A 26,878-nucleotide genomic window follows, 5' to 3' on the forward strand; every position below is an offset into this window, starting at 1 on the left:
CCCAACTAATTGGCTGGGTCTTCTTTTGTTGCCCTGCACAGGAGAAAGGAGCTGGAAAGCAGGTAAGTGGGATGGGGAGGGAATGGGGATTTTGCAGTAACCTTCCCCCAAGAGTGGGGTTAGAATGGGGATTTTACAGTATCCTTTCCCTGACAGGCCCAAGCCATGCCCACCAAGCCACACCCACAGAACCGGTAGTAAAAAAATTGAATCCCACCAATGAATTAAAGCTATGTCTGTATGGAGATGTGAAAACCTGGAATCATGCTGTTCGCTAAACAAAGATTTTTTTTCTTTTGTTTTATGAAAATTGAAATAAATTTTTATTTTTAAAAAAATCTTCCCTAGTTTTCAAATTAAGTGTTTGTGTCAGAGTCTTATAGTTTGGTGCCTCTTTGGTAGACTTCCACAGTCCATTTTCACACCTGGATCTGCTGGTCTGTTCCACCAGTTTGTTTCGGAATGACACCTCTGGTTCATGTCATCCTGTCAATCCCCTTCCCTGCATTTCCATTCTCCCTCCTCCCCGCATATATGGCAGAATGCCAGTGTAGCAAAGTAGGCTGCATTGATTTGTATGGCAAACCTGACAGAAGAGTTACTGAGTGTATTTCACCAGGAACAATCTCAGAAAAAGTAGCCCTTCAGGCAGATTCTCAGCACTTAACAGCTAAGAAAGCATCTTTGCAGTCAGAAGAGGCACAGCTCTTAAATCTCCTAGTAAATCTAGGAGGGCATCTTAATGCCCTTTTGACTATAATCCTGGATAGAATTCTATCTCAGAAAACCCAAGGAAGTGAAAATAATGTGGTTATACATCAGAACTTTTCTGCCTTTCCTTAAATACTTTTCCAGAAAGTATTCAACAGAAAGTTATGTACATCAAACTAAAAAAGAAACATAATTGCTCACCGGAGTTCTTCTACTTTACAGTCTGGATGTTTTAGCCCCTCACAAATCTTTTCAAATGCTTTATATGAATCCTTTAGCACCAAGAATAACTCTCTTATTTTCCAAAATACGCCTGCAATATGCTTGCCGCAGGATTCAGTCATGGCCTCTGCACTAAGCCTATAAAAAAGATTCAAAACAATTAAAATTATTTCTTAAGAAAAAAGCATGGGCTACATTGTTATAGGAACTTGTTCTATATTAACATTCTTGAAACATCGCATTCTGATTGGTCCACACAGACCGATACGTGATTGGCTAACTGAACTCCTGTGATTGGTGCGCTAAGAGTCTACCGTGATTGGCCGAGCTGATTGCGGGAGATTCAAAGCGCTGCCATTGGCCGCCGAGCCGGCCAGCTGAATAAAGCCAAGTGGCTTGCAGGTCTTGAACTGTTCTATACATGCAATAAAGAGCTGAATGTACACTTTGGAGTCTCGCCTCTCAATGCGACCCGATCTACCCAGAACCGATCTACCAGACTTAATACTGGCGACGAGGGTGGGATTGTGAGGCGAAGAACCACCCAGCACGTGGCAAACAGCGCGAAACGACCAGCAAGATGGCCAGCAGCACCCCGCCACCTGCTCCCTTCGACCCAGCCACCGAGAACTGGGAATCCTACACCGACCGCTTCCAGATGTTCCTGGAGTGCAGCAATCTCAAGGATGCCAACGGGCAGAGGAAATGGGCCGTGTTCTTGACACACTGCGGGCCCGCAGTATTCAAGATGGCCAAAGCGCTGGCCAAGCCCGCCGACGTGAAGGAGATGGACTGGGCTGACCTCGAGCCCATCTTACGCCACCATTATGCCCCTGCCGTGCCCATACTCATCCAAAGGCACGATTTCTACCGATGAGATCAGCACAAGGGCGAGCTGGACGAGGCTTTATGCGACCGAGTCGTCCTCGGGCTCAGAGACCCCGTATTGCAAAGCCGGCTGATGGCCAAAGGTGACATCTCCCTCACCCACACCCTCACCGAGGCAACTGCAGCCAAGGCCACCCGCAAATCGGCGGCCCAGTTGAGGCAGGCAAACGCAACGGAACGGCCATCGACCAATGAAGCAACCCCAGCACCGGCGAGACCCGCGGAAACCAGCCACTGAGAAACGACCACCCATCACGGTGACATCGACCCCCCATCCAATACCGACAATGAGGAAGAGGAGATCCACCAGCTCCAGCCTGAACGCGATCGACGGGACTGGAGGGGGCGTAATTCGGGGTTCCATTGTGCCGGTTGTTGTGGCGACCACCCTCGCTCTGAATGCCATTTTCTCAATGCCATCTGCCGGCATTGCGAGAAGCGGGGGCACATCGCCAAGGTGTGCCGGAACAAGAAAAACTACAGCCCCCAACAACGAGGCAGCAGCCCCCAACGACGAGACGGCACCCCCCCAGAAACCGAGACCGCCAAGCCGAGAGCCGATGGAGCCATGACAGCCAGAACAGACGACACAGCGAAGCACAGCGACGAGAAGAAACCCACCAGATGGTCGTCATCGGCCATTCATCGACCATTGACGCCCGGAAGGTACACGTGGAAGTAGGCATCGAAGACCAGCCCTGCGAGATGGAAGTGGACTCCGGGTCCTACTTCTCCATGGTCTCTTGGTGCACAATCAAGTGCCTAGTGCCAACCATCCGCCGCCGTGAACTGGACGACCAAAAACTAACCCTAAAGGACTACCAGGGAAACTGCATCCCCGTAGCCGGCATCGGACATTTTAAAATCACCTTCAAAGGCCACACCAAGGTATTACCACTCATGATCGTAGACAAAGACCGCCCCAGCTTACTCGGACTGCAATGGTTCTCCCCGCTGGGAATAGAAGTGAAGGGCATCCACCACACAGACGAGGCTGACTGGGAAGCGACGCTCGTGAGGGACTTTCAGGAGGTCTTCAACGACACCTGAGGCAAGTACTGAGGGGCCCCTATCTCCTTCAACCTTAACCCTAACGTTGCCCCAATCTGCCTCAAACCGCAGCGAGTACCATTCGCGCTCAAACCCAAAATCAATGAGCAGCTAGACAAGCTCATCGCGCAAGGGGTTTTAGAGCCAATTGACCATGCCCGCTGGGAAACACCCATAGTCACCCCCATCAAACCGGATGGCTCCATAAGAATCTGAGATGACTATAAGGCCACCCTCAACCACACGCTGCAGCAAAGCGCCTACCCCGTCCCAGTAGTACAGCACCTTCTGCACTCACTGGGGGGAGGCTGGGTCTTCGCAAAGCTCAACCTGGCGCAAGCCTACCAGCAACTGTTGGTCGACGCCAAGACAGCACAAACGATTGTCACACACCGGGGGGCATTCCGATGCAACCGACTCCAGTTAGGAGTCAGCGTTGCCCTAGGAGTCTTCCAAAGCTTCATGGAAAGACTCCTCCAGGGAATAAAAGGAGTGGTCCCCTACTTTGATGACGTGCTGGTCGCAGCCGCCAACAAGAAACAATTGGAAACCCGTTTAAGAGCGGTGCTGCAAAAATTCAAAGACGCCGGCCTCAAAGTCAAAAAAGGGAAATGCCAACTCTGCACCGAAAGGGTCGAATTCCTGGGGTACCTCCTAGACCGACACGGAATCCACCCCACCGGAAAGAAACTCAGAGCCATTAAGGAAGCCCCCACACCAACGAACAAGGCGGAACTGCAGGCATTCTTGGGACTGATGAACTTTTACAATGTTTTCCTACCCCAAAAGGCGACCGCGGCGGAGCACCTGCAAAGTCTACTGGATAAAGCAGCCACCTGGACTTGGGGGAAGCGGGAGGAGAATGAATTCCAACAGACCAAAAACCTGCTAACGTCAGACGCAGTCCTGATCCAGTACAGCGAGACCCTGCTGCTGACGGTGACATGCGACGCATCGCCTTTTGGCATCGGAGCAGTCCTCAGTCACACCCTACCAGACGGGAAGGAAGCACCCGTCGCCTTCTTCTCGAGAATGCTGTCCAAACCAGAGAGAAATTACAGCCAGCTGGACAAAGAAGCCCTCGCCATCATCGCCGGAGTGAAAAGGTTCCACGAATACCTTTACGGTACGACCTTTTCTATCATTACAGACTACAAACCTCTGCTTGGAATACTGGCAGGGAACAAGGCTACCCCGAACATCCTGTCACCTTGGATGACAAGGTGGTCAGGATGTTCCTTGCTGCCTACTTGTACGAACTGACACACCGACCCGGCAAGAACATTCCGCACGCAGACGCGCTAAGCCGATCTCCCCTACCAGACCTGGATGACGACCCAGCACCCACAACGACAACCCTGCAAATAGAGACTTTACCCAGCCCGCTCTTAACTGCGCCAGACATTGCCCAAGAAACAAATAAAGACAAGTGGCTGGCGCGGGTATTGAGCTGGGTAGAGAGGGGGTGGCCGGAAAGCGATGGCAGCGAACAGTTCAAAGCCTTCAGGAACCAGCAAACCGAACTGTTCACACAGAAAGGATGCATACTTTGGGGAGACTGGGTAGTCATACCAGAGACACTACAGAGAAGAGTACTGGCAATTCTACATGAAGGGCACCCGGGCATAGTCAAGATGAAAGCCCTGGCCAGAAGTTACGCTTGGTGGCCAGGGATGGACAAGCAAATCAAGACATGGGTAGCTGAGTGCAACAGATGCCAAGAGACGAGGTCCACCCCCCCTGCTGCTCCAGTCCTGGAATGGGAAACCCCCAGGGGACCATGGTCGTGAATACATATAGACTTCGCCGGGCCGACCAAGGGGCATACATTCCTCACCACCGTGGACGCCTACTCCAACTGGCTGGAGGTAAGCACCATGAGAACAACAGAAGCCGTCATCGATAAACCTAACAGACTTTTCGCGACACACAGCTTGCCAGATGTCTTAGTGTCGGACAACGGCCCACAGTTCATGGCACTGGCATTTGAAAAATACCTGGCCGAATGAGGCATCAGGCACGCCTTAACCTCGATGGCTCACCTGGCGGCGAACGGACGGGCGGAACGGATGGTTCAATACACGAAGAAAACCATTCAGAAAATTGAAACCAGAGACATACAGGAAAAAATAAACAGAATGCTACTCATACAGCATATTACGCCTAACATGACCACAAATAAAAGCCCAGCGGAACTACTGATGGGCAGGAAACTGAGGTCCCCACTGGACTGACTATACCCTACCTACAACCCGGAGAAACCCCCAGACTCCTCCAGCAGGCACCAGGCATTCAACATCGGGGACACGGTCTACGCAAAGAACTTCACGGGAGACCCACTCTGGGTACCGGTGCAAATAACACAAGTAACCACCCCCCAGTCATACAGACTCCAAACCACTGATGGAAGAAGCTGGAAGTGGCACATCGACCAGCTACGGTCCATGTTAGCCGCCAATAGCCCCGACACCCCAACAACAACTACAGAAAGCGGGGGAGGGGACCACAACAACCAAGCAGGGGGACAACAAAAGGCCAGAAATGCTAGCAGAACACCCCCAAATGCAAGCTGAACACCCCCCACCTAGAGAAAGCAACCCCCAAATAAACCAGCCATACTTACCAGCAGATCTCGAGCTGTTGCAGACGGGAGCTTCACCTGGAAGGAACAGCCAAGCCATTCAACCAGCCCAGAAAGACCAGGCGGGAACAACAGAAACTGCAGCTCGACCGACCCAGGTAGACCGGGTGGGAGCTGCAGCGACAGGCCCGGCTCACCCTTCCAGGCAGTTCCATCGAAGGGTTTGAGAGTGACGCGGAGCCCGTCCGAACTGGCCAACGATTGCACACAGACTGAGCCGCGCAAGTCAACTAGGCAGGTACGCAGCCCCGGCTACCTGCACGACTACATCACCACGCTACGTCGGACGAAACCATGAGGGGAGGGGTGTTCTATATTAACATTCTTGAAACATCACATTCTGATTGGTCCACACGGACCGATACGTGATTGGCTAACTGAACTCCTGTGATTGGTGTGCTAAGAGTCTACCGCGATTGGCCGAGCCGATTGCGGGAGATTCAAAGTTCTGCCATTGGCCGCCGAGCCGCCGGCTGGCTGAATAAAGCCAAGCGCCTCGCAGGTCTTGAACTGTTCTATACATGCAATAAAGAGCTGAATGTACACTTTGGAGTCTCGCCTCTCAATGCGACCCGATCTACGCAGAACCGATCTACCAGACTTAACAGAACTGAAGAGAATATGGTTATGTATGGCAACTGAACTGCCTCTCCCTGGAACCAGTTCTGGAGAATTGGTAGCGGAAATATTGAGTAGTTCAGAGAACCGGCAAATACCACCTCTCAGAGTGGAGATTTTACAGTATCCTTCCCCTGCCAGGCCCACCAAGCCATGCCCACCAATAATCACTTACCATAGTTTTTCTACTTTACAGGCTGGGTCTTGAAGTCCCTTACACAGTATCTCCATTGCTCTGTCACTTATATTGTTGAGATTCAACTTTAGCTCTTTTAATCTCTGGTTTGTCCTGAATACTTCTGTAAGATACGTGTTGCAGTAACTGATCATGGCCGCTTCACTAGCCTGAAACCTGCAGTTATGAATCCCAAAAGTTACAATTATTTATTGGAAAAGAAAACATAGACATAAACATTCAGTTCTTCGAGGAACTGAAGAGAATATGGATTTTTCCTGATACAATAGAACTGTTTGTCCCAGAATACATTTCCAAAACATAAGCAGATACTTTTACTTTTGGAACAATGACAAACATTGATGAGATCAGTATCAGCACTAATATTGTGAGTTTTATGGAGAATTTTGTTAAGATGGTATAAATCTAACTGTATACATTTAATGAAGGAATGAATGGAATAACTCTTTTTAAATCTTATTATTATTGTAAATCCATTATTTATCGATATTATATTTTTTATCCACTGTGTGTTTTCCAAGGGTGAGATTCAAATTTTTTAACAACCAGTTTTGTGGGCGTGCTTTGGGGATCACGTGACTGGATGGGCATGGTTTAATGGTCACATGACCAGACAGGCATGGCTTGGTGGCCATTTGACTGGGTGGGCATGGCCACGTGACTGGCAAAGACAAGTGGTCCTTGCTTAATGGCCGGTGCTTAGCAAGTGTTCTAATTTATGAGTGACCTTCCCAGAGCTACTTGACCTCTTTTTGGAGTTTTGATAGCCATGCACGTACACACACACACACACACACACACACACACACTTCTAACCCTGCTGGAGCAAGGGGATTGGACTAGAAGATGACCTTCGAGATCCCTTCCAGGCCAGCCCTAGAGTGTTCTGAAGCCTGTCCTTCCTTCCTTTCCTTTTTTCTCTCTCCCTCCCTTCCTCCTTCCATGTATCTATCTATCTATCTATCTATCTATCTATCTATCTATCTATCTATCTATCTATCTATCTATCTATCTATCTATCTATCTATCTATCGATCTATCCATCCATATATCTCATTCACTTTCTCCTCTCTTTCTTTCTTTCTTTCTTTCTTTCTTTCTTTCTTTCTTTCTTTCTTTCTTTCTTTCTTTCTTTCTTTTTCTTTCTTTTTTTCTTTCTCTTCTCTTTCTTCCTTCCTTCCTTCCTTCCTTCCTTCCTTCCTTCCTTCCTTCCTTCCTTCCTTCCTTCCTTCCTTCCTTTCTTTTTCTTTCTTTCTGTCCCTTCCTTCCATTCCTTTCTTTGTCTATCCCTTTTCTTCCTTTCTCCCTTTTTATTTTCCTTTTCTTTCTTTTCTTTCTTGTCTCTTCCCTCTCTCTCTTTCTCTCTCTCTCCCTCTTTCTCTCTCTCTTTCGGTCTCTCTCTTCCTCTCTCTTTTCTTCTCTCTTTTTCTCTTCCTCTCTCTCTCCCCCCCATCCCTTTCCTTCCTCCTTCCCTCTCTCTTCCTAAAGCTAGGAGTCCCACCTGAAACAACCTCCCCCCCACATACACTTCCAACAAAGTACTCACCTGGAAGCATTGCTCATGACGAGTCTCCTAGAGTCCCAAGGACCGGCCACAATTGTCCGTTCATGCCCAGTCCCACGTTGCCCAGAGAAGCCGGCAGGCAAGGCTTCCAGGTTCAACAAAGGGGCTGCGGGTAGGACTTCCTCTCCTCCCCTCTTTTGGGGAAAGGCTGGGAACTTCAAGCGAGGTGTGCGCTGCAGCCTCACCCACCCCAGCAGCTGCCAGTGGGGTGGGCAGCAGCTCTGGTCTAGGCAGCAGTTTGGGCTATCCTGACTGCCTGCAAATGTACCTTCCTCCCGTGGCTGGTGGCAGAGGGAAAGGTGAGCCACCCAGGGCAGAGCCTCCCTGCCAGCCCACATCTCATCCCCTGCTCAGATTCTCCACAGCTGCTGGGACTTGTGGCTGCCAGGGGGTGCAAGAGGCGACCAGGAAGCACGAGGCTACGCTGCCCGCATCACCCTTCTGCCAGCCGCTCCTCCCTCACCTGGCTGAGCATTTTACTTGAATGCGGGAGGCAACCAGGAAACACGAGATGCCACCTGCATTGCCCCTGGCAGAGGGAAGAGGCAGCAGACAAAGGGGCGATGAAGGCTGGGCAGCATAGCCTTGTGTTCCCTGGTCATCCACCCCCACCCCCGTCCCTAGCAGGCAAGGCCCAGCAGCTGTGGAGAATCCAGGTGGGGACGAGATGCAGGCTGGTGGGGATCTGAGCAGCAATGCATTAGCTCTGGCTTGCCTACCTCTCTGCCACCAGCAAGCCAGGTAAGCTGGAGGCTGGGGACAGTGGTGGTGGGGGGAAGCTTGTTAGGCCGCCAGTGCTGCATGTTGCAGAGCTGGCAGCTAAGCAAGCCAGACAGCCAGGACAGTTGTGGGGGAAGTTTGCTAGGCTGTGAGTGCCGCATGGGAACTGCGGCACTGGCAGCTTAGCAAGCCAGACAGGGATAGTTTGGGGGGGAAGCTAGCTAGACCACAAGCACTGAGGGTGGTGGAGGCCTGGCGGTGACAGCCTAGGCTGGCCCGGGAGTCAGAACTCAACCGGGGCTTGTGGCGGTTGTGGCGGGGGCGGCACTGGCAGCATGGTGGTGGCAGCCTAGGCTGGCCCAGGAGTCAGGACTCAACTGAGGCTGGCATCAGCAGTGGCAACCAGGGCTTGCAGAGCCTCACTCACTTAGGGAGATCATGATGGTGGAAGGCAGACAGCAATGGCTGGTAGACAGGCAGGTGGTCAAAGACAGACTGGCAGTCAGTGATTGTCACACATGCATGCAATGTCATGTGTGACAATCGGGAAGGAAGCGGAGAAGTGGGCGGAGAGGGGTGGGGCCAGCCAGGGGCCCAATTTACCAGTTCTTAGAACTACTAGGAATCATAACAACCGGTTCTACTGAATCAGTCCGAACCAGTAGAATTCCACCCCTGGTGTTTTCCCACCTTCTTTTTTGTGCAGCTGGTTTTGGTGTTGATGTTTCAAATAGATAAATTATTGATCTTCACAAGTTTTGTGCTACCGGGCTCCCCTTCCCCCATATATCAAGAGTCCACAGGTTTTTATTCAAACCCCTCTCCCCCCAAAAAGAACAGGTCCTCAGAAAGCACCCTCATTGCACAGATTCACACCCGGGGCTTAGCACAGCAAAAACCACTGGGTAACTGAGTCCAATGAGCACACATGAAGTCCAGGAAAATGGTTTACAAGTCGAACAGGTCAGGATATATGGCACAAGCACACAAGGCACAGAACTGGGTAGGTTGCTCCAGCACTGCTCAAGTTCCCAGAGCAGGATTAAAAGGCAATACTGGTGCAGTCCTTCATGAGAGGTGACTTTGCATCCTTGTGAGTAGTCTAGCTGACCGGCATTGTGCCTGTCTCCACCCTGCTCTACTTGTCCTTGGATCTGAAGGAGGGGTGGACCCCAAATCCTCTTCATTGCTAACTGGTGGTAGCTGCTCCCAGTCCTCACCTGGAAACTGGCCAGGAGACAAGCCTGGCCAACTTGCTGCAGCTGTGCCTTGCCTCACTTACCCTCAACCTGTTGCTTACCCAATCAACCCAATTGAGGCTGCTCCACCGAACTAGCACTTTTTGAACCCCAACCCCCAAACACTCAGCTCCATGCTTTCCTCTGCTGACTCAAACTCACCCTCCTCCTCCAAGCTCACGTCAGCAGGGCATCTGAAGGCAGATCCATGACAAGGTTTAAACTACAACGTAACAGCTATGCTTGGCCCCCATTAAATCTGGGGAGAAGAGCCAAACTAGCATGTGAGCATGGCATCAGTTCTAGAGCTCCTAGATCATAACCAACAACACTCTGTAAAATGGCGAACTCCTTCAATATCAAGGATAAACATAAAAGAAGAAATACATTATAATCCTTTAAATAAAACATGCAGCCTTTGTAGAATCATAAGGCTGGAAGGGATTTTCAAGGTTTTCTGGTTCAACCCCTGCCCAAGGCAGGAGTCATAATTGCATCCTGGACAATAGCTGCCCAATCTGTCCTCGAAGACCTCCAGGGATGAAGTACAACTCAGGGAGGCAAGCTGTTCCATTGATGAATTGTTTTTCCTGCTAGGAAATTTCTATTTGGTTCCAGATTGACCTCTCTTCCAACCCCCTGCTTCTTCTCCTGCCCTCAGATGATTTGGACACACTCTTTTCTTTGACAGCCCCTCAAGTACTAGAAGACAACTAGAAGACAACAATATCACCCCTCATTCATTTCTTCAATAGGCTACGCATACTTAGTTCCATTAACTGTTAATATAGGACTAGGAGTTGGAGTAGGAGTAGGAATCTTCTTTATTGGCCAAGTGTGATTAGACACACAAGGAATTTATTTCTGGTATTTAAGCTCTCTGTGTATATACTAGTAAGTTGCAGATCATAAATCATAATATGCAATCTTATATCATAAGATACAAACAAGTAATAAAACATATGATACTAATAGGATAAGATAGTAGGAAAATTGAGAAAGATTAGAAGGTTGAAAAAAATGAGAAGGATGAGAAGATGAGAATGATAATAGCAATACAGCCCTACTACAAAATATCTTTAGGCATAAGAGAGTGCTGAAGGAATTAGAAATTTAGCAGAATGATGGCATTTTAGGAGAAACTCCTATTCTACCACTTCTTACAATATTAGACAACACAGTATCAACAGTGGAAACCTTCAGGTTTCAGGGTTCTATAATCTCCCAGGACTTGAAATGAACACCTAATATCAGAACCATCAATAAAAATGTTCTTCCTCCATCTGCTCAGAAAATTCAGATTGCCCAAGGAGTTACTGAATCAGTTCTATAGAGGATTATTATCTATCATATAATCATATAGATTAGCCCCCAGTTCCCTTTTATTTTGTTGCTCTTCTCTGCACTCTTCCTAGAAAGCTGTATCACAGTGCTGAATCATACTTAAGTGATGATCCATTAGAAGGATGGTCCACCAAGATCCCACTCATTTATTTATTTATTTGTTTGTTTGTTTAGCATATGGCATGTGTTAGCCAGGAATCACTGAGGTAGCTGCCTGCCTCTGTGAAAGGAATTTTTTTGAGCAGTGTTATCTTTACCTGCGGGATGCCTGAATGCCGGTAGGCAATCGGGGGAGGCTCCTTTCTTGTCTCTCCACAGTGTATTCATTCATGGGAATCAAGCCACTGAGCTATTGACCTCAGTGATGAGCAGGCCCATGTAAGCCACTGCGGCCCCATCCCCTTCATAATCACTACTGTTGAGCCAAATACAGCCTAGTCTATACATTTGGTTTCCCCGCATAAGTGTAGGACCTAAGTTTTCTCACCACTGAACTGCATCTCATTCAATAGGACCCAAAGCTCAATTCTGTCAACATCCTTCTGAATTTTGAGTCTGTCTTCCAATTCCTTCCAGCTTTGTGTCAAACTGAAATAGAAATACTGATCACTCACTCCAGTGTTTCTACTTTACATTCTGGATGTTGGAGCTCCTTACACAGCAATCGCATTGCTGTATCATTTGTGTCTTCAAGGATCAAATTTAACTCCTTCAACTTCTGGTTAGTCCTAAAGACTTCAGCAAGCAGCCTTCTGCAGGATTCTGTAAAGGACAATTTCTCCAACCTGAAAGTGCAGTAAATATTCAGAAGAATTAAAATGGTACTTTCTGCTTTGGTTTACATTTTATTTATTTTTATGAGGTATTTATTATAATTTTCAAAGAAGAATGGAAAGAAAAAGAGTACTGTTACAAAATTAGATATACGAAAATAGATGAATAGTTAATAATTACACAATAAAAATTATAGATATGGGAATCAACAAATCTAAAATATTATATGTCTAGATAAAAAATAAAACATTAAAGGGATCCTATAAATAGTGTGTAGGTTATACATCAAAGTAAAAAATAAACTCTGAAAAACAAATGTTGGATTTGGCACCATTTCACATACGTAGTTGTCATCTAAATTCCAAACAGAATAATTTCTAAATCCAATATCCTTTTAAAATATGAAGTGAACTTAGATGTTGAACTATACTCCCACAATTTCGTTAGCCATGGGTCAACAGAGAGGATCACCATCTTTTTCAAAAAAGAATATATAAAATTCTTGTAGCTTCTAATATATTTAGCATTCTTCTATCTATCTATCTATCTATCTATCTATCTATCTATCTATCTATCTATCTATCTATCTATCTCTATCTATTGAAGAAATATGTGGTTTATATATAGCCCTTGGCAACCAACAAGACAACAAACAGGATGCCTTCCACAATCCCGTGACATGCAAGTTCAGACAGAATTTTGAAAAATATGTTTTTCTCCAATATGATACAAGAGCAATTATCAAGATTGCTACAAGCTTGGCACAAGTCGAGATAGGGAATCTAATCACAAGTAAGAGATGCAAGGAGAAAAGATAAGAGACCTAATGATGGGAAGCTTGAGAGATCTGAGGCTTAAAAAGTTGTTCTCAGAATTTGCTCTCAGGGAGTGAGGCCAATAAATCAACTATACTGATGTTCCACTCAATATGCAACTATGGCAGTTTTCTTCTTGGCATTGGCAGGTTGCCTTTGTTCTTGTCAAATTTCTCAGATCTACCAGGTTCTGCTCTCTTTGAGACTGTCACTGGTGAAGTGAAGGCATCCTGGGGGCTTACTGGAACTGACTCAACCAGAGTATACTCATTGACTCTGCAATTAAAATTATTATAGCCAAGACTATTGTCTCTAGAGCCTTTAACTCTACTCCTTCCTCGTCCTCCTCATCAGATAACATGACCAGCAGATCTATAGCAACTTTGATATCAAACATGGCAGATTACAGAGTCAGATGCCCAAGGCCACAAGCTAGATTAGACCATCCAGGCCATTAGTTACAGAAATGTCAAAGGACCAAGGGGGGAAGGAAAGTCAATCGAAGGGCCACAAAGGAGCAGGTGTACATGAGGGGAAAGTGGGAGGAGGGAATGACAGCTTGATGAAGAATAGTGGAGCTCAGTGTGTTTGTGCCAGCACTCAAGGTCATACAGCCTGAGAAAGGATTTGGCTTAACCCAAATATCTCAGTGTTCTGAAAACACCTAGGTGAATCTTCATTGGCTGGAGGCAGACTGGTCATGCGGGGGAGGGCTGGGATGAGAGAAATATTTTTGCATGGGAACCTTAGTTCTCACCTGAACTTACTGAAGCCAGCATCTTTTAGTAAAAGAACTATCACTTCACTTTAGTTGAGGGTTTTTCTTTCCTGAGGAATCGGATTGGGACACATCTGACAATATGTCTCTGGCCTGTAAATCATTCTCAACTCATAGAGTAGAAACTGAATTCAAATACCTACAACAGTGGAAACTAATGATAGTGAGGGTGGGTTAGAAAACTGTTGTCTCTAATCCAATTAACTAATCTAATTAATCTTATATAAGATTAATCCACAAGGCATTAATCTTATATCAGCCTGTGTATAGAGATAAATGCATAAACCAGGTGCATGCTAATATCCTGATTTCCATTCCCATAACAGTAACAAGGTGGGAACACTATGCTTGGGAGAAGACAAATGATTGGAGTATGGTTGAAATGAGGCCAGCTATAGCTCCAAATACACAATACCCTTTTAGGTCATGTATGAAAAATGAAGCTGTTCCCTTTCAGCAACTCTAGATCTCATGTTTCTTATAGAAGGATAATACCCTAATTTTATGGTGTGAAAAAAATTGCCAATCTGAAAGATTCTGAAATATAGGCTACAGAGGACAAAAGATTCCTTAAGTGAATCAGTCAAGAGGCAGTGGTGAAAACAGGGGTAAATTTGAATGGGGTACAAGACAATTCTAGTCCTGACTACATCATACGGAGGCAACAAGATTTCATTCTTGGGGGTCTCCACATGATCTAACCTATGCCTTGGATGGGATTGCCTTGGCTACTCATAATCTTGAATTATAAATCCGGGTGCTAAAGTATGTATTGGTTTCTTTATCAATAACATCTGTGATAAAATGCAAGCAGTTTCTTACCTCAGGACTTTTAGGTTTCTCAGCTTTGTCAGTGATTTAAAGAAATGTTTCATATATCCTTCATCCAATGGCCTGTAGTTCTTTGGTAAATTAGCCAGACGTGAATGTACTCTTGTGCAGAATTGGAAAAATAGTAGTACAAAAAGACCATATTGTAAATGAAATTATTATGGAGCTCTATATGCAGGAATTAAGAAATTAAGACTAAAATGGCATCCAAGACACACAAAAATGTGAGAAATTTTAAGGAGTCCCAAGTAACAGGACATGGATGTGAGAAGTAGTTTGCACAGGTTGTCTACCCATGCATGTGTGCATACCATGCATATTCCTCTTCATACATATTTCTCTTCATTCATATCCAACGAATAATTATTGCCTATAATTATAAACATTTGGGACTGTCTAGATTGCTGCCTGAGTTTCATTTAATTTTCAGAAAATGTCTCTGCTCCAATTGGCTATTAGGAACCGTGGCCTTCTCCCCTCTGGTTTCTGGTTATTGCCTCACATGCAATAACTTTGGTCAGTGGAGGGTTATCGTACAAAATCACTGAAAAGACTGGACATTTATTTTAAAAACAGGTCACTAGTGGAACATGTAAAGGGGGAACTGCCTTTTTAAAGAAAGTGAAGTTGACAAGATATCAACTTCACCTATGACACATATCCATTTCTTCTACAGGAGGTGACAAGAAAAATGGAAAAACTGGTGTTTTTTTCCCTTTTATTAGTCCATCATGTCAATTACAAAGAGTAGTGAATAGATGAGGGCTAGTAGAAAAGGTCTAATCAGGTGTTGTCCACCCACAAGTAGTGGATCCATGCTTGTTTCCTTCACACTGTTATAATTTTATCAATGCTCAGGGTTAAAGGAGTGAACAAACAGATTATTAGCCAGAAAAGCAAGCAGGGAATCAGGCACTTGTGAGAGCTTCCGGGCCAATGAGCCAGACCAGATGAAGCCCAATAAAAATAACAAGGGATCACATTTTGACAGAGAGTATAATATATTGTTTTAAAAGGATATATAACGATTGAGACACATCCCTAATCTAGCTATTGAAAGTTATTTATTCATATTCCAAAGAGGCATTTTTGACCCATATTTATATTTTGGAGAGGAGGTCTGAGAACAGCAGTGGAATTATTATAAATTGAAATAAATGCCCAAATGTTATAAATTTTCAAAAATACTTACTCATTTTTTGGAAGAAATAATTCATTATCTGCATGATATAGAGATGTAGGGCTTTGAATACAGAGATACTCCAAATTCTGGCAATGTTGTAAACAATAGGCCAGAATCATCAATTCCATATCTGAGTTGCATTGATAATTTATTTCGGTGATAGCAGATAGGGCTTTTCTTACAAAATTCTCGTCTTGTGTCTCATATAAAAAACTAAGTATTTCTTTTTCCAAATAGAAACAAATTCTTTTATTAAAGGAGTTATATAAATACAGTATAGGATTATCTTGCGTGATCCAATTTAGGTCGATCATATAAATTTTTCTGTTAATATTATATTTTGCCCACTCTAGTAATAAGTCTTTACTCTCTTCAGAAATTTGACATCTAAAATCTTCTTTCAAGTATTTCATTCTATTTTCTTCATTTAGAAAACCAAAGAGGAAGCGAAATCCTACTGCAAAAACAGACTCAAAATATATTTTATGCTTTTGTAAAAATGTCTGCAAATTTCTATTTGGGTTTTGAGAATGCCACTTCTTTCTATCTTTTAGAACATAAAACAAAGCAGCAAAAAATTCCTGAAAGCTCAAGTGAATGAAGCTATAGGTTTGAATACAATCAATGTCCTTTTTGAAGAGGTTCTCATTCAGAAAGAGGGAGAGGGATTGTTCCTGATCCAAACTGTGCTTCTTGACTTCTTCTTCCATAAACAGTATTTGCTGTTTCCCAATGCTTTCTGCAGCCAAAGAGCAGAAGCTTTTCAACTTTCTTTGGACATTCTCTTTGGATTCTTTATGGTGAAACTTTAACAAACTGGAGAGATACAGCATATATATTGCAGTAAGAGTGCATGGTGTCTTCTGAAGATCCTTACCTCTCTCCATCTCTTGTTTTATCACTGTGCAGATGATCCAGCTCACAAGGGGAATGGTACACATGGTGAAAAGTGTATCATTTTGTTTCACAAATCTGAAAGCTTGAGTTGCTTGGTCTTTACTTTCGTCTCCAAAAAATTTGTAGAAATATTCTTCCCTTCCCTTTCTAGAAAACCCCAATATCTGAAAAAAGCGTGGATATTCTAAAAATCGATGGAGTTTCTCCAAAGCAGTAGGTCTTGTTGTGATTATAAGAGAGGATTCAGGAAGAAGCATTTTTCTGAATAAACTTTTCAAAATAATTCTTATTGGTTCCTCCTGCCAGGGATCAGAACACCAGGAATCTTCGGGCTGATCAAAAGAATAACTTAATTCATCAAAACCATCAATTATGAATAGAATATGTTTTTCATACTTCAGTATGTTTTGAATGACATCTGCATGATACCCGGGCCATTGTTTTGAAATTATCTCTGCAATGCTACTCTTTTCTGACTCTGCATGGAGATTTATCTCTCTACAAGAAATATAAAAAGCATAAAAAAATTGATCATTGTAAATTTTTTTAGAAGCCCAATCCAACATGATTTTTTTGGCCATTATGGTTTTTCCAATTCCTGCAACTCCTTGCAACACAACAGTTTCTGGAATGAATCCATATTTATCCTGGTTAAATAATGTTCCAATGGTGATTAAAGACTTATCTCTCTGGCTGATGATTTCAGTATGTTTCATTCCTATTGCCAGAATTTCATCTTCTCTTTGCTTTTGAGAGTATTGAAAATCTAGGATGATTAGCTTTGAGTATCTCTCATCTAGGGACACATATTCTCCAGGAGTAGCATTAGGATCTACAATCCTTTGATTTTTTTGTATAACATGGTTTCTGTAAGCTTAAAGCAAGAAAAAAAAATTCAAATTAGAAGTTTTAAAAATAAGGCCTGCAAAAGACACTCAATTAGATGTTTTGTTACTGGATCTTCTGCTTGAAGCCACCCTCATCCACTCTCTGGATTAATGTGTTTACAGGAATTGTAGGATATTCTATTAATTAATCAAAATAGGAAATGATTTCAATAGGCAAATGTTTGTTAATAAATACATTAAATAATAATTATTTATTAACAACTTCTTTTTCCACATAATATTTCTCAAATAACTGCACTCAAAACTAATAGGTTATATAAAGATGTTTCTTTGGACATTGATAGATGGAGGTTTTTAAATCTTATCCCCTTGGAATATGGTAAATACTCTCAGAATGAATTTAATACCAGCATAATATATATGTTCTGTCCTCACTACATGTTAATCTGTGTGCATCTGGATATGCAGCTAAACCCACCTATCCTCCAATAAAACAGACCATGTGTGTAGATCTGGATGCTTTATTGAAAGGACATGGTGAAACTGGGGAAAATAGGAATACATACTATGAGAACCAAATACAAGACAGGCAGTATTGAGTTACTGCTGAACATAACAATTAATAAATACAAGTGATCTAAATCTCACCAGCAATGCTTTGTGTGTGGGATGTGGATTTGTCCTTTGATGACACAGATTAAATTGGATTCTTCTTTGTACTTCTGCCTCCTCCAAATGCTAAAGGAAAATAGAGTCTAGCTTCCCAGTGTGCACTTTTTTTTGAGAGTTCAGGCTGATGGGTAAACAGCTTGGGTCAGCTTCTAGTGTCCCTTTGGCCACTAGATGGGGCTAGAGAGCAGCAACAGTATATAAAGATGATATATTGGGGCATGACAATATATTTTGTGCAGATTGCCTTTTATTCACAAAAGAAAGAGACTGAAAGACGGGCAGATATGGACTTCAATTCCAATATGTTTGAAAAATGTGCAGTTGTAATTTACAGAATTGGTTTTGGCTTTCCCAAATTTTGAATAATCATATCAGACAATACTTCCTCCTCCTTCCACTTATTACTCTTTCCCCTTAAATGTGGGATCCACTTTTTTTCTGCTATTCTTGTTAGGAATAACATAGGTTACCTTATGTAGTTTGGGTAAAATAATATATATAAACTATGATTGTAAGTTTAAGTGTGTGTCACTTTAAACTGCAAAGCATGTAATTTTGGGTGCAGTGTGAAACCTCCATAAGAGGGAGCAAGAGAACCTGACGATTGCTGACGATTGACTGGTTTGATGGATTGATGGTTTGTTAACTGTGTGTTTCCCTACTGCTGAGTTGCTGAAGGAAGAAAGGAGGTGTGACTTCTTCATATCTCTACTGCGAGAAGATATATTACTGGACTGATATTTGTAAGTTTACTGACCTCTCTTTTTCAACACTGGAATTTGCAACTGAATAATCCCCAGACAGACTGAATTAGTGAATGATATATGGACTGTTTGACTATGCTAAAACTCTTACTGGAATAAACTATTTAACTAGCACGATGTATCTGTTTTACTGAGCGTAAGCTACAAAAATGTTTATCTCACATATTTTGCCTGCCTGCCTGACTGCCGTGCAGATTCTACTAGGCTGTATTCCTAACACTGATTATGGGCCCAGCTGCACAGTCAGACTAACCAGGATATAAAGTGAGAGTTAGTGTAGTTACACAATACTGTAAACAGACAGCTGTGTTTTATTAATTATAGTTTAATATCCAGAGAAAGATGGCACAAGTCAATTTACCAAGTTTGTCTCTAATATCCAAACTGGATGGAACAAACTATGTTTCATGGTCCATGAAATGCAGCCTACTTCTACGTAGAGAAGGTTTGTGGGGTATAATTCAAAACCCACCAGAGGTAGATGCTTGGGATCCGGAGAATGAAGATGATGCCCAGAAAATACAAGAATATAAACTGAAGAATGAGCAAGCTCTCTGTATAATAGGACTGACTCTCTGTGACCAGCAGCTTGTCCATATTCGTGGAGAAGAAACAGCTGCTAAGTGTTGGGAGAATTTAAGGAAGATTTATGTTTGAGATAGTGTAGGAGCACATATAAATCTTACACGGAAGCTGTTCAGAACACATCTTCAAAAGAATGGAGACATGTTGACTCATATAAACACTATGAAGAGGATTTTTCAGGAGCTGCATGAAAAAGAACTTATCTTCACTGAACTACACCAGGTTTATATAATTTTGTCTTCATTAGATGAGAGCTATGACGACTATGTAACTTCGTTGGAAGTGCTGCCAAAAGATAACCTCACATTAACTGACATTACTGGCAGATTAATTGAAGAAGCCAGGAGAAGGCTTGAAAGGGATCAACTCAGAAGGGAACAACCACAAGAAGAGAAATTATCTTCGTCAGCCTACACAATTAGAAAATACTTCAATTGTGGAAGAAAAGGACATTTGGCCAGATTCTGCAAGAAAGCAAAACACCACAATGCCAGCCAGAATGCACAAAGGCATCAAAAGGATAAAAAATGCTTAGAGTTAGCCATGTATAGCAACGAAACTGTGAACAATAATAATTTTTGGGTTGTAGATAGTGGAGCATCGCACTGCATAACGAAAGATAAGAAAAAATTTATTAAGATGTCCACGAGTTCACAGCAGATATCGTTAGCTAATGGCTGGAAACTTAAAGCAAAAGCTGAAGGTACTGCACATTGTTCTTGCATACAAGAAAATGTAAAAATGTTATATATACCACAACTTAAGTTTAATTTGCTTTTGGTTAGAGTTTTGATTAAACTAGGTTATGTGGTTACCTTTAGGGGAGAAAACTGCACAATAGAAAAGGAAGGTAAAAAAGTGACTGCAACTTTAAAAGGTGAATTGTATGTGTTAAATGATAATCTATTAGAGGTGGCTAACACAGTGCACAATAACGTTAAACCTCATGATGAATGCATACATTTGTTACACAGACGTTTAGGGCATATAAATTTTAAAATGCTCAAGCAAATGGTTGAACTGTCTAAAGGTATAAAACTGAAGCCTTGCAGTAAGTATTTGCACTGCAATGCTTGCAGTCAAGAAAAAAGCAAGGTAATACCAGCAAATAGAATTAATGGATTTAAAACTAAGGAGCCTCTAGAGGTCGTATTTGCTGATATTATAGGTCCTAAAAAACTAAGTGTGGGAGATGCTCGTTATATATTAAGTATAATGGATCATTATTCTAGATATGGTTTCTGTTATTTAATGAAAAGTAAAACGGAAACATATCAGGATTTCTTTAATTGGTTGAAGTTTGCAGAAAGAAAATCTAAAAGGAAACTAGTAACTCTTGTAACTGATAATGGTACAGAATTTATAAATAATAAATTCCAAAATAGGCTGAAAATGGCAGGTGTAGAACATAAAAAGTCTGCACCATATAGGCCACAACATAATTCCTTTATAGAAAGACGAGGCTAAACAATACAGGCAATGGCTCGTACTATGTTGTCGGATTCAGGATTACCTGAAAATTTGTGGGGAGAAGCAATAATGTGTGGTAATCATATATTGAATAATGTTGTTAACTCAACAACAGGTGAATTACCATTCACACGGTGGCATAGTAGAAAACCTGACCTAAGCTACATGCACACATTTGGAGCACCAGCATGGGTGCATATTCCTACACAACTGAGACATAAGGGGCAGCATAGGGCTAAAAGATTATTTTTTGTAAGTTACGAATCTAACCATAAATCTTACAGGTTCTGGGAAGAAGGTACATCTAGAGTTTACTGTAGTGCTAGTGCACAATTCCTTGAACATGTAGGATGGGAAAAACTGGAGTAAGATTCAAGGAAGGATGTAATTATAGAAACCTACAAAAGACCAAACCACCATATCAATAATAAGAAAAGTCCAATTAAAGAGGAAGTACAAGAAGAGCAAATAGGACCAGAACAGGAAGAAATAGGTGAACAGGAAGAAATAGATCACCAGGAACAGGTAATACATGACAGTCCACCTGTAAGCCCTGTACTACCTAGAAGTTCAACATGTGAAACCGGACCACCTGACAGGTACCAAGCAAGTGTAGTTTGCCAAGTTAGTAAAGTTCCAACTACTGTGGAAAAACTTAAAATGTATCCTGCAAAGGATCAAGAAAATTGGCATAGAGTAATGGAAAAGCATTGATTGGTTGGAGGTCAATTAGACAGCAACACATAAGTATGTCCACAATGGAAGCAGAATTTTCATGTCTGTCTTTATTATGTACTGATTTAATTCTGTATAAACAGTTATTATTGGATATGGGGTTAACTGTTAAAGATTCCATTGTAGTGTATGAGGACAATCAAGCAGCCATACGGATGGCTACAAATATTGTTGTGAAAACGAGATCTAAGCATACAGATCTTAGATATCTGAATGTAAGGCAATCTGTAAAGAATGGTTTAATAAGACTGGAATATTGTATGACTGAACAAAATATTGCTGATCAGTTTACAAAAGCCCAAGGTGCAGTAAAACACAAGGAAAATTGTGATGACTATGGATTAAGGTTGTAAATAGATATATATTATTATATTACCCAAAAGGGGAGAATGTTAGGAATAACATAGGTTACCTTATGTAGTTTGGGTAAAATAATATATATAAACTATGATTGTAAGTTTAACTGTGTGTCACTTTAAACTGCAAAGCATGTAATTTTGGGTGCGGTGTGAAACCTCCATAAGAGGGAGCAAGAGAACCTGACGATTCCTGACGATTGACTGGTTTGATGGATTGATGGTTTGTTAACTGTGTGTTTCCCTACTGCTGAGTTGCTGAAGGAAAAAAGGAGGTGTGACTTCTTCATATCTCTACTGTGAGAAGATATATTACTGGACTGATATTTGTAAGTTTACTGACCTCTCTTTTTCGACACTGGAATTTGCAACTGAATAATCCCCGGACAGATTGAATTAGTGAATGATATATGGACTGTTTGACTATGCTAAAACTCTTACTGGAATAAACTATTTAACTAGCACGGTGTATCTGTTTTACTGAGTGTAAGCTACAAAAACGTTTATCTCACATATTTTGCCTGCCTGCCTGACTGCTGTGCAGATTCTGCTAGGGTGTATCCCTAACAATTCTGACTATTCCAAAATTGGAGCAATTAATTAATAAAGAAGTATTAATATAAATATTTCTTCCTAGAGTTTTTCAGAATATTCTTATATGTCATCTACAACTTTCAGGAGGACAAGTTTTGGACATTTTCTTCATGGATACTAACAAGATTAAGAATTCATTGAGAAAAAGAGAAGTTTATAATGCTTGATAGACATTCCAGAAAAGAAAAAGATTTTATTCTATGAAGATAAGCTGGAAGGAGCAACCTACATTTAATGAGTTAAGTGGAATTAGGGTGATTTTATATATTTAGTTGAAAGAAAATTTTAATGTAAACTGGATTTGAAAATGTATTTTTTGCTTTATATATAATGCTGAAGTTATTCCTAAAGCTTCTAAAATATTACTGAAAGTGTATTTGAAAGTACTGTATATTCGTTAAGATGAAGTTTAAAAAAGATGTATTAGAACTTATTGATTTAACAAATATTCTTAAACAAAAATTCAGAGATTTAAAATGGATGCTAAAAGGGGATATTCCCTTTAAGGCTAAAGAATCTAAAGACTTTAATGAATTTTGCTAATATAAATGATGATAGTCTATAAAGATTAATGTGCAAACAGAAATATTTTTCACAGCAAAAAAGATAAGAGATGGTTAAATTAATTGCTTTATTCAAAGAAATTAGTATATCTAATTTTGTTTTTATTTGGAAACCACTTCTGGATTTTGTGTTTGTGATAGAGAAATAAAACTGATTTTGGTTTTGCTGATTATATAGGTTTGTTATTATGGCTAGTATATTTTATTCTATAAGAGTATAAAGTTGAGGCTATAATGTTATATTCTACTGTGCTAATGAGAGTTGGAAGCCAATGCCTTTTTTTCTCTTTCTCCCTTCAACCCCAAACTTTTTCTTTTTCCCCCTTTTCCATTCCATTCCTCCACTTCTCATTATTATTATTTTCCTTTGTATTTTATATTCTGACACAGTGGTGGAATTCAATTTTTTTTACTACTGGTTCTGTGGGCGTGCTTATTTGGTGGGCGTGGCTTGGTGGTCATGTGACTGGGTGGGTGTGGCTTAGTGGTCATGTGATTGGGTGGGCATGGCTTGGGGGTCATGTGACTGGGTGGGCGTGGCCAACTCAATGTCACTCACATCAAGGGGTGCCTCACCTGGTCCCTCCCCTCTCAGCCATTCCTTGTCACACCCAGACTCAACTTATCTATGGTTCTGTAAAAATGTGGTTCACCTTTTTTGACTATAGATGTACTTTCATAGACCACTGAAAGGAGGAAATGGCTCACATGCTTTACTCAAGAGTGTAACAGGCAACAGGCTTTTAAGGGGCTGCCACAAAGAAAGGGGGATAATGTATTTTCCAAAGAAGCAGAATGCAAACAAGAAGCAATGGGTGGAAACCGAACAGAGAGAAGCAACCTAAAACTAAGGAGAAACTTCCTGTGAGTGAGAACAATTAACCAGTGGAACTGCCTGCCTCCAGAAGTTCTGCATTTCCATACTTTTCTTTTTGGAAGAAGGAAATCTGCTATTAAACCATTCCCCTCACTCCTAAGACACAAAGCCACGGGTGTCAAACTCGCCGCATCACATTGCTGTCATGTAGAAATGGCTAGTATATATTATTGTATAAAACTATAAGGTTGAGGATGTAGATCCCAACCTGAAACATGATGGGAAAGAATCTACCGTAGGTAATCATTTCCTCCAGGGCTCTTCAAAGCTACACCACTGGCCTGGCAGCATTTTTCATCCTGTTGGTCTTTGAAGAAAGTCCCCACCATTCATCATCTTCATATCTACTATCAAATCTTGGAACCCATCTCCAGAGAACTTTTCTCCAGCAGGATGCATGTTCTGTGCCATTCTGTGTGCGCTATTTTTATGGTGCCTATTGAACGTAGCTGTTGTACGTAGCTATTTAGATATTGATTGGGGTGCTGATGGCTGGCTAGTAAGTGATTAGCTGTTTGCTTGTGCCGCCAAGGCCTCGCCTCCAAAGTACTAAATCTGCACTCATGTTGACTGATGAGGGACCCTTTTACCAATCAATTACTTCACTGGCTGTTTTTGACCCACTCATGCAATCATCTCAGTAGCTACAAATGCTGCCATTCTTTGTTTTCTGGCTCCACCAAACATTACATATCCCTCCCTCCCTCCCTTTATTATGGCCAGCACCGCAAGAACCACTCTGCAGCTTTCCCCATCAGGATTTGGGGTGTGATTAATATTCACAACAGCTTCTTACGTAATGGGCAAGGAGAGGGACGGTCCTGATCATGCTGAATTAGCTTTAAGCATGAACAGATTCACTTACCTGATGAAGCTGGCAGTTGGTGAGCACCAGCATCTGTAAATGAAGATGGGCTGAATTAGTGAAATACAAATTATGAAAATAGGTAAATTCAGAGCATTTTTAAAAAATAGGTAAATATTTTGAATAATCACATTAGACGATTCTTTTTCCTCCTATTATTCTTTCCCTCTAAATGTGGGATCCACTTTTTTCTGCTATTCTGACTATTCCAAAATTGGAGCAATTAATTAATAAAGAAGTATTAATATAAATATTTCTTCCTAGAGTTTTTCAGGATATTCTTGTATGTCATCTACAACTTTCAGGAGGATAAGTTTTGGACATTTTCTTCATGGATACTAACAAGATTAAGAATTCATTGAGAAAAAGAGAAGTTTATAATGCTTGATAGACATTCCAGAAAAGAAAAAGATTTTATTCTATGAAGATAAGCTGGAAGGAGCAACCTACATTTAATGAGTTAAGTGGAATTAGGGTGATTTTATATATTTAGTTGAAAGAAAATTTTAATGTAAACTGGATTTGAAAATGTATTTTTTGCTTTATATATAATGCTGAAGTTATTCCTAAAGCTTCTAAAATATTACTGAAAGTGTATTTGAAAGTACTGTATATTCGTTAAGATGAAGTTTAAAAAAGATGTATTAGAACTTATTGATTTAACAAATATTCTTAAACAAAAATTCAGAGATTTAAAATGGATGCTAAAAAGGGGATATTCCCTTTAAGGCTAAAGAATCTAAAAGACTTTAATGAATTTTGCTAATATAAATGATGATAGTCTATAAAGATTAATGTGCAAACAGAAATATTTTTCACAGCAAAAAAGATAAGAGATGGTTAAATTAATTGCTTTATTCAAAGAAATTAGTATATCTAATTTTGTTTTTATTTGGAAACCACTTCTGGATTTTGTGTTTGTGATAGAGAAATAAAACTGATTTTGGTTTTGCTGATTATATAGGTTTGTTATTATGGCTAGTATATTTTATTCTATAAGAGTATAAAGTTGAGGCTATAATGTTATATTCTACTGTGCTAATGAGAGTTGGAAGCCAATGCCTTTTTTTTTCTCTTTCTCCCTTCAACCCCAAACTTTTTCTTTTTCCCCCCCTTTTCCATTCCATTCCTCCACTTCTCATTATTATTATTTTCCTTTGTATTTTATATTCTGACACAGTGGTGGAATTCAATTTTTTTTACTACTGGTTCTGTGGGCGTGCTTATTTGGTGGGCGTGGCTTGGTGGTCATGTGACTGGGTGGGTGTGGCTTAGTGGTCATGTGACTGGGTGGGCGTGCTTGGTGGTCATGTGACTGGGTGGGCATGGCTTGGGGGTCATGTGACTGGGTGGGCGTGGCCAACTCAATGTCACTCACATCAAGGGGTGCCTCACCTGGTCCCTCCCCTCTCAGCCATTCCTTGTCACACCCAGACTCAACTTATCTATGGTTCTGTAAAAATGTGGTTCACCTTTTTTGACTTTATTATCTGCATACTATAGATGTACTTTCATAGACCACTGAAAGGAGGAAATGGCTCACATGCTTTACTCAAGAGTGTAATAGGCAACAGGCTTTTAAGGGGCTGCCACAAAGAAAGGGGGATAATGTATTTTCCAAAGAAGCAGAATGCAAACAAGAAGCAATGGATGGAAACCGAACAGAGAGAAGCAACCTAAAACTAAGGAGAAACTCCCTGTGAGTGAGAACAATTAACCAGTGGAACTGCCTGCCTCCAGAAGTTCTGGGTGCTCAATCACTGGAAGTTTTTAAGAAAAGACCGGACACCTTTCCCAGGATTTCTACTCCGGGTTTGGCATCCTCAGTTTTCTTGCCTGAGCTGGGGGTTGGACTAGAAGACCTCCAAGGTCCCTTTCAACTCTTGTTAAACACATGTGTATTTTATGCTCTGGACTATTGACATTGAATGCATGTAAACCCTGACAAATATGTGGTAGCCCTGGGCAAAAGAAAGGCAGAAAAATTACTCTAGGTGTAGGGACAGTGTAAAATATTAACACATGATAAATAATGGAACAATTAAAAATAATAGCACAGAGTTTTATCTCTCTCTCTCT

The 26,878-nt window shown here is 41.8% G+C and overlaps 1 protein-coding gene across 2 annotated transcripts in view; it reads right to left on the reverse strand.

The window, feature by feature from the left end:
- Positions 1-26,878, reverse strand: part of LOC113440341 (NACHT, LRR and PYD domains-containing protein 3) — a 111,180-nt gene that overhangs the window by 66,642 nt on the left and 17,660 nt on the right. Inside the window, exons 6-11 of one of the 2 annotated variants that reach the window (XM_087919413.1) lie at positions 24,800-24,832; positions 15,583-17,344; positions 14,382-14,492; positions 11,807-11,977; positions 6,306-6,482; positions 913-1,071 (exon numbers count right to left, since the gene is read on the reverse strand). In XM_087919413.1, the coding sequence (XP_087775539.1) occupies positions 913-1,071; positions 6,306-6,482; positions 11,807-11,977; positions 14,382-14,492; positions 15,583-17,344; positions 24,800-24,832 (2,413 nt within the window). Of the gene's footprint in view, positions 1-912; positions 1,072-6,305; positions 6,483-11,806; positions 11,978-14,381; positions 14,493-15,582; positions 17,345-24,799; positions 24,833-26,878 lie in introns of those variants that run through there. The other variant, XM_087919409.1, reaches the window with a different exon arrangement.

This window comes from Pseudonaja textilis, chromosome 1 (genome assembly GCF_049901715.1).
Source record: "Pseudonaja textilis isolate UNSWEBS1 chromosome 1, rPseTex1.2, whole genome shotgun sequence".
In the NCBI taxonomy this organism is placed as follows: Eukaryota; Metazoa; Chordata; class Lepidosauria; order Squamata; family Elapidae; genus Pseudonaja; species Pseudonaja textilis.